General features: G+C 33.1%; 1 protein-coding gene across 50 annotated transcripts in view; it reads left to right on the top strand.

Moving 5' to 3' along the window:
* Positions 1–17,132, top strand: part of LOC111681517 (microtubule-actin cross-linking factor 1) — a 133,010-nt gene that overhangs the window by 95,179 nt on the left and 20,699 nt on the right. For 24 of the 50 annotated variants that reach the window (XM_046954554.1, XM_046954555.1, XM_046954556.1 and 21 more), the window contains 3 exons: positions 4,032–4,162; positions 4,304–14,945; positions 16,942–17,088. In XM_046954554.1, the coding sequence (XP_046810510.1) occupies positions 4,032–4,162; positions 4,304–14,945; positions 16,942–17,088 (10,920 nt within the window). Of the gene's footprint in view, positions 1–3,643; positions 3,915–4,031; positions 4,163–4,303; positions 14,946–16,941; positions 17,089–17,132 lie in introns of all 50 variants that reach the window. The other 26 variants (XM_046954563.1, XM_046954565.1, XM_046954572.1 and 23 more) reach the window with 4 other exon arrangements.

A 17,132-nucleotide genomic window follows, 5' to 3' on the forward strand; every position in this document is an offset into this window, starting at 1 on the left:
TTATATTATCGAAATATGATTAAAACTTATAGGTTATATTTGTATTCAGAGTAGCTTAATCGTATAGAAACGTGGTTTCTGGTCTCTGGGTTAAACTTATGTTGACCTGACCGAGCAGGTTTAAACCCTTAACGGTACTTGAAAATGAAGAGAAGATTCTTCCACTGAATACGGATCTTGTGTTAGAGATAAACGCCGAATAGGAGATGTTGTAGCAGTGAGAAGTTAAAATTTTAAAAGTTATTAAATCTTATATATGTATATTGTTCTGTCTTTGATATACATAGTATATTAAACTAAAGTTCTAAAAACTAAATTTTTTGTTATATTTAGTATGAATGCCAAAACTACTATAAATTCTAACAATTTTTGTTTTAAGGAGCTTAATGAAATATTTGTATACATCTATATAATATATTTTATAAGATGCCCTTTATAATTTGAAATTTCAAAAGAAAAAAATAACAACAAATTTCGTAACAACTACAATTTAAACACATGCAAAATAAATTTTCATGAACATTATGGACATGAGTGTTAGATACAATGAGTGAATGAATGAGTAAAATTATTTATTTCTTTTTTATATTTCGTCTTCTATTTAGTTAGTCTCATCAAGATATATGTCGGCTTTTTTTTTTTTTGTTAGTTTTGTTTCAAGGCAATTAGTCACTTTTCCTTTCCATTTTATTTTATTTAATTTTGTGTTATTTTTATTTATTTTGTAGTTGAAATTATTTAATATTTTCCTCGAAATTCCATTTTGTCTTTTTGGCTCGTTGTGCCACAAGTTGCCAAGTAGCCAAAAAATAATAAACATTTAAGTTTTTTTCTCAATCTTTTTGTTTTTGTGTTAGCCAAGTTATTGCGATGGGAACTACTGTTAAAGTAACAAAATAGAAACAAACTAAATACCTATTTGTCTTTGTTGTTTTGTAAAGTTTTATTTAATTAACAAATGTATCGTAGAAAAAAAAGAGTTGTTCCCGAGTAGGTATATTTATTTAGTAATTTTGTTTTAGTACCGAAACTTGTTTTGAAATCATTAACAAACATCATTATTATTATTATTAATAATACAGTTTGCAGCGTGTGAGATCAAGTGTGTGTTATGATGGCGATGATGACATCATTTGCCTTTATTTTTAATATTTTAATGTATTAGATTGGTTGTTCTTGTTGTTATATATATTTGCGTTGCTGTTTCTGCTGTATTTGTTATTATTTGTTTCATATACAGTGGTTTAAAATTATAATGGGACATGGGAAAAAAAACAGTAAAATTTTGTGTAAAATATTTTGATTTTTAAGATCATACATTTCAAAGATGTGAAATTTATTAAATTTTTTTACAATATGAATGTTAAAGACTGAACTCAGTTTGTTCTTAAGTCAACTTAGGCGAATATTAATTGCAAACACAGATATTTTCCAAATTAATTAAACGAGTAGAACAACCAATATCAATAACTGTGGTAAAACAAGAAATAACTTGAAAGACCTATAGGGACAAATTAACACACTACACTACCGGGGCCAGTAAATCTCAGATATAATATTTTTATGACTTAAATAAAACGGACAGTAAAATATTAGGAAATCACATTATTTGTTTATAACACTTTTATTTGCTAAAATTTTAATAAAATATGTCTTCATTATGAAAACTTAAAAACACGATTCTTCAAACACGTTTTTAAAATGTATTCTGCAGTGTCCCATTATAAAATTGATCACTGTATTTTATATAAATACAATTTGTTGTAGGTTTCTTTTTAAATTGATTAAAGAGGGCGACCTTAAGAAATATTTTTAAACATTTTTTAGTTTCTTTTTTTTTAATATTAATTTTTAATATATTCATACATATTACATAGTACACTATTAGTCATATTTAGATTTTAAGTTAGAATTAAAAGTTTATAATCATTGTTTTTAGCTGCTAAATGAACTGAAAAGAAATCAATTGTGCAAACTAACAATTAAATAAATTGCAGTATTTATTAATAATGCAGAGTCGTTTTCAGAATCTAGGAGCTCAATTTTTAAATTATTTTACAAAGTTCTTTTTAACAGTATCATTTCACTGTGCAAACATAAAATTTGTGCATTTTCCTGCAAAATAATATTTAAATAAAACTTCGTAATTATAACCGGAATATTTTCATTATAATAAGGTCAATGTATCTAAAACTGAATGTAGTTAGTATAACCAATTAAAATTTTCGACGATAATGATTTTATAAAAACACATTTAAATCATATTTTTAATTGCAGCTAGCACATGGCTTTTAAAAATTTGAAAAATAATAATAACGTTCTGGGGAAATGCCGGGATTTTATTGTTGTGGCTTTTATAAAACAACTTATTTAGTTTTTATACCCTACACCACTTTAGTAGGGAGGGTATATTGAGTTTGTACTGATGTTTGTAACGCACAATAGTATTGGTCCTATACGTTAAAGAATACCAATCGGCTGAGAACCATTTTCCGAGTCGATTTAGCTATGTCCGTCATGATACATGATATTGTATTGCCCCAGGGAAGAAGCCTATTGAAATTGGTAAAGATCGGTCCATTATTTCACTTGGCCTCCATAAAACTGTACTCCCGAATAGGGCTTGTAAACATTGTAAGCAAACTACAGGTCGCAATTATCGAAAATAGTTAATCTCGGTCCATTATTTCACCTAGGCCACATACAACTGAATCCGTCAAATAGGGCTTTTAAGTTCATAATTATGTTTAATATACTCGTATCTTGAACTTTATAATTATAGGGCCCTTATAAAAAGCCCCCATCAAAATTTTACTTATATATCCATAGTTTTATTAAACAATATATGGCTTAAGTATATCTAAGACAAGGTACAATTCAACTTAAATGTTTTATTATGAAAACTAAATCACATTTTATTCGTATACAGGTGTAGGGTATTATATGGTCGGCCTCGCCCGACTATAACTTCTTACTTGTTTTTTTTTTTTTTTTTTATTGTCTGAGTTTTTATAAAATTTCTTATCTTGATTGTTTTCATTTGTATTTATATTTTCATTTAGGGCCTGCAAGCAGTTATAAACACAGGCATGAAGTCACTTTATAATGATTTTTACTTGTTAGTTTAAAGTATAGTTTACAATCGTGGAAATTATTTTTTTAAAGCAGATTTTCAAGCATTGCGTCATCTATCTATTTTATAGATTTTAAATAGTTTTTTTTTCAATTAAAATAATTTTGCATTTGCGGTTTTAAATGCAAATGATTTTTATTATAAGGTGTTGGAATTTAAGAACGATTTTTGGACGTCTATGGATTTTTTATAGTTTATTGATGAAATCGGCCATGAATAATATTTTTAATAAGAGAAAGTTAAAAAATTAGCAAACTTAATTATGTGTCAATTTAAGGAATGCACATTATTTACCTTTCTTATCAAAATTAATTCACTTAAATACAACATACGTACTCGAATAATAATTTATCAATAAAAATGTATTAGGTATGCACAACAAAAAAGATTTAACTTATTTAAAGGTTCTTGGGCAACACACATAAACCAAACATTTGTAATCATTAAATATTTCTTAAAAAAACCAACAACACATGTCACAAATTATGAAACTATTTTTTGTTTCTCTAGTGTATTATTAAAAACATAAAATACCAAAAAATAAAACAAACAAACAAAAAAATGAAAATATAACATAAGTTCATTCAGATCGTTTATATATAAATAAATTCTGAACGCTCAAAACTATTATGTTAAATACTCAAATATTATTGAAACAACAAACAAAGTTCCTAGAAAAGCACAATACTAGTTAGACTTTTTTAAGTTTATTTTCAAATTATAAAATCTCTCTGCACCAATGGCAGAAGAAAATGAATATAATTTTGCATTTGAATTTCAGGTAAATATTTTTAAAAAAATATTACAAAATAATGTATTTATAAGTTATCCAAATTCGTATACAATTGAATTTTTAATTTGAAATTGTTAAATAATTATTTAATTTTTTTTCATTTAGCAATATGCTGAAAGTTTGCAAAAACCACTCAAAACTTTCCGCGTAGATTTCGGCGCAAACAACGTACCTACTGGCGAAGGTTACGTTGCACGCGATGAAGATCACTTTACCACCTCATACAGCACAACACAGTAAGTAATGTTATAGATACACGTATAACACCTATAATAGTTATTAGTCAGTATTAAATACGTAATCTAGTTATTTAAAAATTAACGAATACTTTTAGTAAATTTTTACAAATTGACTACTTTTCTTTTCATTTGTTTTAGGTTTAGCACAACAAAAACCACAAAAAGTGTTTATGATGCTAGCGACTATGTACACACCACAACCACAACTAATGGAACGACTGTTCCAGCGAAACAGTCTCAAATACAATTCAACGAAATCCATAGTCTTAAACGTGTTCAGACAAGAAACGAGAATGTTGGCACCGAATTCGGTGGCAATGCTAAACATTTACTAGACATTACAGGCATAAGGGATCCCCGAACAGGGCGTGTTTTAACGATTGGAGATGCCATACAAATGCGCATTTTGGATGTACGAACAGGAGAAATGATCGTTGGTGACGATAAGAGGATTTCGTTGGAAGAGGCTGTTAAACAAGGGCTAATTGATGCCAAATTAGCCCATCAACTCTTAGAGCCGGGAGCTGGTAGGGACGCCAGCGGACGAGAACTTTCTCTTTTGGAAGTTATACAACGTGAGATCAGTGAGGCCGAGTCTGGCTATGAAACAGCTGAGAAGCGTATTAAGGTAACAATTGAAGAATCCACAGAAGCCGAAAATCCTAAAAATATTGCCGATGCCATTTCTGCTGGAAATGTTGATACCAAAACCGGTCTGTATCGTGTAAAATCGGGCAAAACAATAACACTGGCTGAAGCATATGAACGTGGGTATCTTATTAGGCATGAGTCGGTAACGATAAAATCGAACGCCCTGTGCCTTAGTGATGCCATCGGTCATGGTTTGGTGGATACGGCTGGATGGATAGCCGATCGTAATTCAGGTGACAAATTCAGACTTGACTCGGCTATTGCAAACCAACTTATAGATCCTAATGTACGTGAAGTAGTTGATGCTAAGAACGACAATAAGATTACACTAAACGAAGCTCTCAAATCGGGTATTTTAAATCCAAAAACGGGTCGGTATTTGAATGAAGTAACTAAAGAAAAACTGACATTTGTCGAGGCTAAGAATCGTCAACTTATTGTCAAACCATACACTCTTAAGGATATTTGCGATTTAAATTTAATGGATAAGCAGTCAAAAATAACCAGCCCCATGAGACGGGAAAAATTAAGTATATTGCAGGCCATAGAATCAGGAGTCGTAGATGGCAATAACTTGAAGTGTGTGACAAAACGTAAAGGTGAATTGATAACACTTCAAGAGGCTATAGCCGATGGCATCGTTTTGCCAGCAGAATCGAAGTATAGGGATTTTATGACAGGGGAGATAGTGTCAATTCCGGAGGCCGTAGAACGAGGTTTAATAAGCAGTGTATCGCAAAAATCGATATTTGATATAGACGGTTTTAAAGATATGGTCAGCAATGACTTTGTTAGTTTTAATGTTGCCTCATCGCGTGGAATCTTACGCCGTAAAAGTACAGGTTTTGCTTTGGAAACAAGTCGTGATTCGCAAGTGCCTTTAGAAATAGCTATGAAGGAAGGTCTTATACGACCCGAAGTTTTTGAAATGTTTAATAAGGGTATTGGAGTTCATAATGCCAGTGGCAATGAGCTGAATGTGTTTGATCTATGTTATCACAATTTAATCGATCCTAAGACTGGTTATTTGTTAGATCCTAAGACTGGTGAAACTGTGCCTCTTGATTTAGCCATAGAACGCAAGTTTATAACGCCCGAGGGCGCATTACTCCTAAGTAGTCTTTTGAATATTACGTTGACGACTGAAACTGTGACAAGAACAATTAATCGTTATGTTACAATTAGATCAGGTTCTCAAGAACCTACAGAAACACATGTAGTTTTGACATTTACTGAAGCTGTGCGTCAAGGTTTCATAGATGAGGAGAGACAGTTGTTCAAAGATCCTAAAACTGGTAAAATTTATTCAGTTCAACAAGCACTTAGCTATGGACTTTTACAACCAGATGCAAATGATCCCGTGCCTGAACCAACAAATCGTAAAAAAACTAAATCTACCATTACTATTGTTACTAAACAAATAGTGCCTGAATCAGAACCAATTAAAATGAATACACAGAAATTTGTAGAAAAATCTGTAGAGATTCCCATTGACCAGGAGTTTTTGAAACCCGGAAAGATTAACACAGACTTTATACAAAATGAGAAAACATCTTATGTAGAAAATAATATACAAGAAAGACAAATTATAGAATTACCTCCTGGTGGCTGGCCTCTAAAAGATGCAATTGCACAGCGTATTTTCAATCCAGATACAGGTGTTTTCCACATTAGGAGTACCGAAAGAGTTGTTAGTTTCGAAGAGTGTATTACGAAATACATTATCAATAGCTTATCTGTGTCAGTAATTGATCCTAGGACAAACGAAAAACTGTCTATTCGCAATGCTTTTGAAAGAGACATTTTAGATTCATTCGGCAATTATACAAATAAAGACAAAGAAGTGCAAACAATGCGTTCTGCCATTAATGAAAATAAAATTATACTGGAAAATGTACCAGTGACGAAAACTTCAGCTAGGGAACAATGTATTTTACGTATTAGTAAGATAAACAATATGCCAGAAATTGTCGAAATATCTACTCCACTTTCATCGGAGTCATCTCCAAAGTTCGTTGAAGTCTTGACATTACAGCGCGAATTAACTTCGCCCGAACCGTTGCAAATTGCACCTGGTGCTATATACGACCCTTCTACGGCTTTAGTTATATTTACGCATAATGGCCAAACGGAAAATATTTTTGATGCTGCTCGCCATGGTTTAATAGATGAAAATTTAATCAAAATTCTGGATCCTAATAGTAAATTACTAATTTCAATAAATGAAGCAATTACACAAAATATTTATGATCCGGAAAATTCGACCATTATGACGGAAGAGGGCTATCCCGTTGATATTCTGACAGCCATTCAAAAGGGGCTAGTAATTGTTTCGGGTGCTCCTCTCGTAGCAGCAGAAGGTGCTTTGCGTACCATTCGCTTCGTAACAGATCCTCGAACAGGGGAACAAATCCCAGTTGAAGTTGCTTATGAACGTGGCATTGTCTCAAGAGATCAATTGTCAAAAACTAAATCTTTCGAGAGCGATACATGCGAAGAAAAAGTTGTTGTTCTGCAAAAAATGCGTAAAATAATTTTGAAACCATCTGATGCATTTAAAAAGGGCATAATTGATGAGAAAACAAAGGATATCCTAGAGGACAAACGCAACTTTTTGGACGAAAAGAACCAGGTTATAACGATTTCTGAAGCATTGGAAAAGGGTTTAATCGACGGAAATAGTGGAAAGATTATTGATCCACAACGTAACCGAACATTGAATATAGCAGAAGCTGTAAAACAAAATATTATTGATTCAGAAGAAACCAATCATATTTTAATACCTCTAGCAAAATCTCTCTCTATTCCGAAGCTAATGGAACAGGGTCTAATAGACACGAAAACCCAAACCATTGTACATCCAGAAAGTGGTTATGGCTTAAATATAAGGGAAGCGATAGTATGCGATGTATTAGATCCCTACTCAAAACTTAAACGGCCAACTGTGTGTACAATTGAAGAAGCCATCGAAAAGAATGTCATAGACCAAGACAAATCTACATTTAACGTCGATGGTAAGATTTTAAATTTTGCTCAAGCATTATCTGCTGATATTTTTGATAACAAATATGATGAACAGAAATCAGTTGTGGCGATACCACCCGTAGGCATGACATTCCCTGTTGTTGTTGAAAGAGGCCTACTAAATCCCGATAGAGTTATTATTGTACATCCTGAAAATAACAAAGATATTCCCCTCAAACAAGCCATTGATGATGACTTCATTATGTCCATTCCATATCCACCAAAGGCAGATGCTATTGAAGTTCATAAAGCAGTTGAACAAGGTCTTATTAGTGTCATGGATCAAGCATTTAAGCATCCCAAAAATAATGAAAGTTTTCCTATTCGCGAAGCTTTGGAAAATGGCCAATTGGTTGTTAAACAGATATCTGACTTTGTTATTACACAAAAACCACTTCCAAGAACTGAAGTCATGGAAACCATAACGGCAGTTCATACTGTTACTACAAAGACTATTGAACTTATTCAAGGCTACATTTTAATATCAAATAATGAAGTGCAAAATGTTAAAACGGGTGAAGTTTGTTCAATTGAGGAGGCCAAAGCTATTGGCATTTTAAGAGAAGAAGAAAGTTCAAAAGAAACTCGCTCTGTAACCGAAAATAAAGATAATGTACAGACATTGGTAGAAGGTAAAGCTCAACTTTTGGAAGAATCTCCAAAGTCTATAACATCAGATAACAAAAAGGAATCTTTGCCTTATACAACAACAATGGATGTTCAAACTGATGAATTGCTACAACAATCAGATATTCCAAAGCAGAATGTTACATCTTCAACTCTGAATACGGTTAAAGAAGCTGCGAAAATTGGAGCATTAGGTATAGTTGCTGCTCCAGTTTTAGCCGGAGGTGCTATTGTTAGTGGAATTAAACAATTAGTAAAGACGACTACAACAAAAGTAACAGAAGAAACACAAAAAGAAGTTCCTTTATCATCTCCTTCAGAAGTTTCTTCTACTAAAGCAACACTTCCAAGAGAGGACACAAATTCTCCAACTACGGAGTCTAGATTGCCAACAAGTAATCAATCTAAACAAACATTAACATCAAGCATATTAACTACTTCTACTACTACAACAATCACAACACAATCAGAAAATAGTTTTACGGGTAGAATAGACGAAAGTCAAAAAACTGTTCAAGAATCTACCGATCCACAAAACGTTGTTTTGGTGGAAAACCTCATTAAAGATACAGAGAATTTCATTAATAGTACAACCGCCAACTTCATAAATCAAGAGAAGAATGGACAACAGCAAGTGCCACAACAATCAGGACAAAATATCTTAACTGATGGCATACCACAAAGCGAACTTTCCTCTGTAGTTATAACTACGGAAACTTCTGTTAAAAGTACTGATCCAATAAATGAAATAACCGAGGTATTCGATTTAAAAAATGCTCCAGTAAATCCATATATATCCGATAAGAAACAAGTAGATGCACAAAATTTAAAAGATAGTCCTGCAAAAATAGGCACACCGGTTACATTAACCAATGTAGAAATCAAACATGAAGACTCAAAACTTTATGAAGAAGAAATATGTGAAAAATACGAACCAGAACAAAAGAAAACCGAAAATGAAAGATCATCAGGATTAGATCAAGTACCAGATATAGACTCTAATATTAAAAAACAGATCGAAGCTGAAATTATACCGGAATCCAGTAAAGTCCCAGTTGTTGAACAAATACAAAAAGAAGTTGAAATTGTGCCAAAGACAAGAGAAGACGGCAGTGTTCAAACACACACTAAAGAGGAGCTTTCTTCGCAAAAAGATAAAGAAATTTCTCAAGTACAAAAGATTTCCGAGGTAATTAAACAATCAGTCATTGAAGAAAGTGTTCTAGATCAAACTACAGAGAAAATAACTTCGGAAAATGTCCCAGAATCGTTCAATAATGAAAGTGTTGAAAAACAAACTAAAGATGAATTTAAACCAGAAAGCATCCAAGAAAGTATGCAAAATAAAATAATATCCGAAATTGAAAATAATCAAAATAATGACTCAGACGAAATTACTAAACATCCTGAAGTAGAATCAACATCAGAACCCATTTTAAATAAACAAGATGGTAAGAAAAATGTTCAAGAAGACATTGTAACACCAAAAACATCAATTGATCAATCTCAAATAATTATTGAAGATTCTTTACATGAGAAACGAAGTGTTGTGACAGATTTCATTAAACATGAAATGACTACAACGAATAAACCATATGATGCACCATTAGCACCATTTGATAACGAGATCAGGGTTGAAAGATTGGAAACAAATCAATCCGATTCTGAACCTTTCGCTTATAATGAGGAACAAGTTGACAAAATAACAAACGAAAAAGAAAAGGAAAATGTACAGCAGAAGGAAATTGCTGAACCTCAAATAAATGATAAATTAGAATTAGATCAGAATATGGAACAGGATAAATTGAAAACTACAAATAACGATAATGCTTTATTATCTGCAATGTCTTCAGAACCTGGAGCTACAGATCAATACCATAAAAATGATGAACTTCTGACTGGATCTTCTGATATTACTATTGTTAACAAAGACACAACTTCATCTGAGAAACCAATACCAGCAGAAAGAAGAAAATCATCAATTACGCCGGCTGCCGAAACTGTAGGGGAAGTTAAACCTGAAGCAACGATTGAAGAATCAAAGCATCAAGATATAGTCGATTTTATACAAAGTGAAAAAGGTGATCCAAAACATGGTAGTAATGTGTTGCAAAATGTTAAGGATGCTGCCAAACTTAGTGCTTTGGCAATAGTTGGTGCTCCTGTATTAGCAGGAAAAGCAATTGTTGATGCTCTGAAAAAAGACAATAAACCATCAGAACCTATCGCAAAACCAACAACAATCGTTTCTACTACATCCTCAACTATTAAAGAGCCAAATAAATCTATAGTTACAGAACCAGAATCAACGGATGCCATACATGAAAATGTTCCATTAAGAACTGCCGTACCTCCTCAAACATTAGCTTTAGGTGATGCAATTTCTCAAAATCTAATTTCACCCGATGAATGTAGGGTTGTAGTTGATGGTCAAAAACAAGATCAGAGTGTTAGTGAATTGTTAAAGGAAGAACAGCTTAGTCCATTGGATGAAGTACAGATTTTAGATGATAAATTAGTAGTTTTACAGTCTTTAACTTATTTAGTAGACTTAGATGATGAACTAAGTCCCGAACATTTCAGTGAATTGAATATTTATGACCCAGAAAATCAATACTTCATTGACCCATCAACAGGAATGAAAATATCTTTCCATACGTTAGTTTTCGAAATGAATGTATTTAATCCAGAAACAATACTTGTTAAAAACTTTAGTACAGGCAACTATGAAACTTTGACCGATGCTCTAGAACGACCATTACTTGATAGACATACCGGTCATATGGTCGATCCAAAATCCGGCAAAAAGATTCCGTTCTTTGAATGTGTAGCCCGCAATTGGATCATCCGTGCCAACCCGGAAAAGGAAAAACCTGCAGCTATTGAAAATGTAATCGATCCTGCAACTGGAAAAGTAATATTGGACAATGGTCGTGTTTGTTCAATTGTTGATGCTATCAACAATGGATTACTTGATATCCAGTCCATATCGGTACGAGATCCAGTAAGCGGTGAAGTAATTCCACTGCGTATGGCAATTGAGTTGGGAGTTGTGGATATGCAGGCCGGTACTGTTATTGATATTCAGACACTTAAAGAAATTCCTATGGAAGACGCATTTAAATTGGGCTTTTTGGTGCCTGGAGCACGAAAACCCATCTCCCTGGAGGCAGCTGTCCGTAAAGGTCTTTATGACCCCGAAACTGGTAAACTGTATGACTCGGAGTCCGATGTTCAAGTGGATGTGCAAAAGTCCATAGAAATAGGTCTTGTCGACCCAAAAATTTCTCTTATTGTCGATGCAATTTCGCAAAAAGAAATCAAACTGGATTGTGCTATTGAAGACGAGTTAGTAGTGGCCGAAACAGGTAAAATAAAGGATACTAAAACGAATACGTTAGTACCATTCGATATTGGTGTTGAAAAGAAATTAGTTAAAACGGATAGTATTAAATGGAGTTTACCTGAAGTGCTACAAAGAGAATATTATTCGCCCAAATCAGGCAAAATTTTAAATCCTTCGACCGGAGAAGAAATTCTACTCCAACAAGCAATAGAGCACGGGTTCGTAGAATTAGATTCTTGTTTAGTTAAAAACGATGAAAAAAATATAATTGTTCCCGGAAAACAAGCAGCTAAAGAAGGCCTACTCGACACAGTAAGAGGTTGCTTAAGCAGTCCTAACATTAAATTAGACGAAGCTTTCGTCAAGGGATATTTAATAAGCACGAAGAAACCACTATCATTGGTCGATTGCCTGTTAAGGGGACTTTACGATCCCGATACTTCTAAATTTAATATTGACGATAAGAGAGTAGATCTTAAATCAGCAATTTCCCTTAAACTAATTAACGCCGACGAATTGGTTCTTTTAGATCCAAAAACTGAATCGATTATTTCGCTTAATGAAGCAATTTCTAAGGGGTATATTGATCCTGTAGGTGGATTCGTCATTAATCCTTTTGCCGGAACAAAATTGTCATTAAATGAGGCTCTTGAAAATCGTGTTCTAATTCCTCCAAAACGCAAACGAAGTTTACCTGATGCTGTGTACCGTGGCCTGTATGATCCTAAAACTGGAGAATTCAGTAACACTATTACACGTGAAAAACTCTCAACTGAACGTGCTATTCGTAGAGGAATATTGGATACAGATTCGACCATTGTGAATCTAGCGGGCGAAGTATTACCATTTGAAAAAGCTGCTCAGGTTGGCATTGTTGACAGTCAACGCGGCACTGTTAAAGACAACGAGGACAAGCCCATCGACTTTAAAGAAGCTTTCGATAGAGGTGTGCTTCTCGAAGCAAAGAAACCTTTGCGTCTAATCGAGGCGGTCATAAAAAACGTTTACGATGAAGTCGACGGTAGTTTTATGGACCCCAAAACGGGATTGAAACTCTCCTTTGCCGAGGCTGTAGACTCCAATCTCCTCGATGGCGACAGTGTTCAAATACGTGACTTTAACACCGGTTTATACAAACAACTAAATTTGGCTCATGCCACAGAATCTGGCGTTATCGACGGAAATAATGCTAAATTGGTATACAACAACCAAAAAATTACCATTAAACATGCTTTTGACGTTGGTATTCTTATAGATACCCAAGCTCCCTTAAGCTTACAGAGAGCCTTGCACCAAGGTCTTTTTGATGAAAAAACTGGAAAACTAACCGATCCCAAGAGTGGACGCAAAATAACTTTACTCGAAAGCATACGTAGCTTTGTTATAAATCCTCAGTTGCCTTGCTACTTTGACGAATTACAAGAACAAATGTACAATTTGACTGAAACTTGTCGGATGGGTATTATAAATAGAAGGGAAGGGGTCTTCCGGGAACCCGGTAGCAACACATTTGTGTCATTGAACGAAGCGTTAAGTTTAGGTCTTATTGTAGATATAGAAAATGCCAGTTTTGGCTTATACGAATTGCTTGCAATGGGCTTCTATGACAGGACAACACGTAAAATTATCCACCCAGTTACAGGAAGAAAACTTAATTTGAATGAGGCTTGTGTTGAAGACGTCGTTAGTCTGTCGTCTAGCTTAGTGAAGAATAATAAATCCGGAAAGTATGTTAGATTAGCTCAAGCCCTTAAAGACAAAACAATAGATGACACAAATGGATGTTACAATTTGGGAGATTCCGAACAAATAGATCTTCAGGAGGCACGATCAAGAGGCTTAATAGTCTCGAATCGAAGGCTTTTATGCTTAGAACTCGTAATGCGTATGCAATTATTTAGGCAAGAAACTGGAAAGTTCTGTGATCCCACTACGGGTGATTTTTGTGATTTAGCAGAGGCCATTCAAAATGGTTTTATAGACCCTGCTACTACTGTTTTTAAGAATCATGTAACAGGTAAAGAATTGCCACTCAACGAGGCCATTGAAAATGGCGATATTGACGTAGCTAAGGGCCGCGTATTCGACCCGAAATCAAAATCTGCTTATAATTATGACATTGCTTTATCACGTGGAATATTGGTTACCATTTCAAAACCTTTAACAGAACGCACAGAAGTAGTAAAACGACAAGAAAGTGTCGAACTATTAAGTCAGACACCTGTTAGCGTTGTCGTCAGTAAGCCTCGAGAAATGTCTTTAGAAGAAGCTATAAAATATAATATAATTGACCCAAAGACCGCTTTGGTTCGCGATTTTGAAACATTTAAATTTTTGCCATTTGAAGTTGCAATGCAAAACAATACTCTCGATTTGAGCAAGCGAACTTTAGTTGATCCGAAAGCACTATATTTCGCGTTTGATCAAAACCTAATTGTATACATAAGAGAACCCATAACGTTTGATTATGCTGCCGAATGCAAAATTCTGGATCTGCAAACAGGCATGCTGAAATATCCAGATCAAGAACTTCAGCAACAAATTGTTCATGAAACTGACAATAGTAGCGAATTAGGAGAAACTGAACTAAAAATGTATTCCCTTAAAGATGCCACCACCATGGGTATAATAGATCCAGACTCTGCTCTAATAAAGGACTTGGCGAAGTCAAAGTTAGTACGTTTACCAGAAGCTTTCCGCAAAGGATTAATAGATGCCAACAAGGCGAATGTTTTGAATACAAAAACGTCAAAATTGTGTTCACTGAGTGAGGCCTACAATAACGGTTTGATTGTAACTCCTAAACGTTCCTTTGGTCTACTCGAAGCTATTTCCTTTAACCTTTACAATCCCACGAATGGCTGCTTTGTGGATCCCTTCCAAATGAATCCCGATATTATAAAACGTAAAAAGTTCTCACTCGACGAAACAATAACGAGTGGTTTGATTGATCCGTCCTCAACAGTGGTTAGAAATCCAACAACCGGCGAAATCTTACCGCTCACTACAGCCATACAATCCGGTTTAATAGACCCCACAGAAGGACGAATTAACGATCCATCAAACAGTAAAAACAATATGGATCTTGTTAAGGCCGCCGAGAAAGGTCTTTTATTGCCAGCAGAACAAAGGGTAAGTCTAATGCTGAGCATTTTGTTTACCACATGTCTAAAAGTGCATACTTATTGCCTCGGCTGCAACATAAGCTCACCATGCTCCAAAAAAGGCTCCTTTATTATTTACTTTTACGTATCTTTTGTTTCTGCTATATTTCAAGTCTTATATATACTCTATTATAATATACTATAAATCAATTTTCTTTTTCTTTAAATTTGCTTGCATATAATATAATTTGTTTATATATATTTGGCATGATTAGAAAAATTGTATAAGTTTGATTATAAACCATATTTGATTGGCATTTTAAAGAATTTCAATATTTTTCCAAATTTTGTCGACATCTTTTCAACTATCAAACAAATTATTTCTACCCTTCTTTATATCTTCCCTCTGGTATTAAAGATTACATTCAGAAATTCAAGGTTTTATTTGCTACAAATATTTTATGAAGAAGTGATAACATCAGTTCAATATTAAGTATGGTTTGAGTTCCATCGTCGCATATGGCGTTGGATTACATATTGTTATACTATGTTTGTTACGTCTTCATATTGTATCTGAATGTTGAAAATTACTCTTCTGGATGTATTCTTAATTTTCTACAATTACAGAGCATGGTGTTTTGCGACAAACTCAGCGAAAATATCATTTCTCTTTTTCAAACAAGATGTTATCAAATCACACAAATCTAAATATCACAAATTCATCATCGTGCGTACATACAAATCAAAACCACAAACATCAGAATCAATTCTTCACATAATTACATTCTACATTATACGATCACAATTCAATTTCATGTGCCTTGGATGCTGCGCGTATCATACATTTTCCAACATAAGTGTCGTCGGCAAAACCAAAGAAAAAATACGAACACATCTGAACAGATTTTTATTAATTCTTTTATTATCCATGCTTACATTGTATATTATTGTACTATTTATGCTTGTCGTAAGAAACATAAATTCTTATTTATCACATTCAAATGTCCTGTATTGTTTACATACTTACTATGTACTTTACTATATATAAGAAGAGGAAATGTTTGCTCCAACTTATGATAGAAACGAACATTATATTCAAAACTAAGAAAAAATTCTCAAAATTATCCATTACTTCCAATTTGAAATTGTAAAAAGTGAACTCGTTTCTATCATTATAATATTTACTCTACTTTCATATGTATATCGGGTTTAGAGTGATTATATCCCATTCCGACTAGTAATATTATTTTTTAAATAAATTCAGTTAATTTATTGTATGTAGGTATGACTTTGAGTTTATAATTTGTTGGAAAAGGTAAACTATTTTTAAGTTTGTTTTATTTTATATCTTTCTATTTTAATTTCATTCATCTCAATTTTCTACCTTTTCAGGTTTTATTGCAGTTTCAATATTTATGTATTTCCATACAAAACAAAAAAAAATAAATATAAATACATCTATTAATTTCTAACAAATTTAACTAAGCTTTTCTAACTTATACATAAACTTCTAATATTGTTTAACTACATACTTATTTTGTTATCTTTGGTAGATTGGTGTTTTAACCATAGTAGATTACTCGTAGTTATTGCCTTACGGTAGTAAAACTAGAATAACTCTAATTTATTGTTAGTAGTTTGATCTAATGCTTTTATATATGTTCTATGTATGTGTATGGTTTAATTTCCTTCTTAAGACGGAGTGCAAAATATGCTGCTATATGAAAATTTTCTGCTAAGCTTTATATTAAGTTATAGTTTTGCGCAAATCTGTTAAGCTAAGCTTTGCTTTGGTTATTTAATTTTTAAATATATATTTTGTGTTTATAATATACATACTCTGAAATTTAAAAATCAGTTTGAATTTCTAGGCTACTTTGGGGGATAACGATTCTTTCAACCATATCCTCCCAACACAATTTAAATATATAACATTTATTGAAAACATTGCTGAAATAATAATAAAAAAAACGTTCTAATATTCCATTGCATTCTCTCTCTCTTTATCAATGTTAATTCTATAGCAAGCAGTATTTGAGAAATTCAACATGTGCGAAGAAAATGTTAATGAACTACTCAAGTGGGTCAATAGTGTCGAGCATAAAATTGCAACAGTGGGAGGACCTCGAGAAAATATTGATGAACTCCGCAACCAAATTAATGCTCTTAAGGTAAACGATCAATCAAAATTGTTCTTCATAATATTTAAAATGTT

The sequence above is a fragment of the Lucilia cuprina genome, chromosome 6 (assembly GCF_022045245.1).
Source record: "Lucilia cuprina isolate Lc7/37 chromosome 6, ASM2204524v1, whole genome shotgun sequence".
Classification (NCBI taxonomy): domain Eukaryota; kingdom Metazoa; phylum Arthropoda; class Insecta; order Diptera; family Calliphoridae; genus Lucilia; species Lucilia cuprina.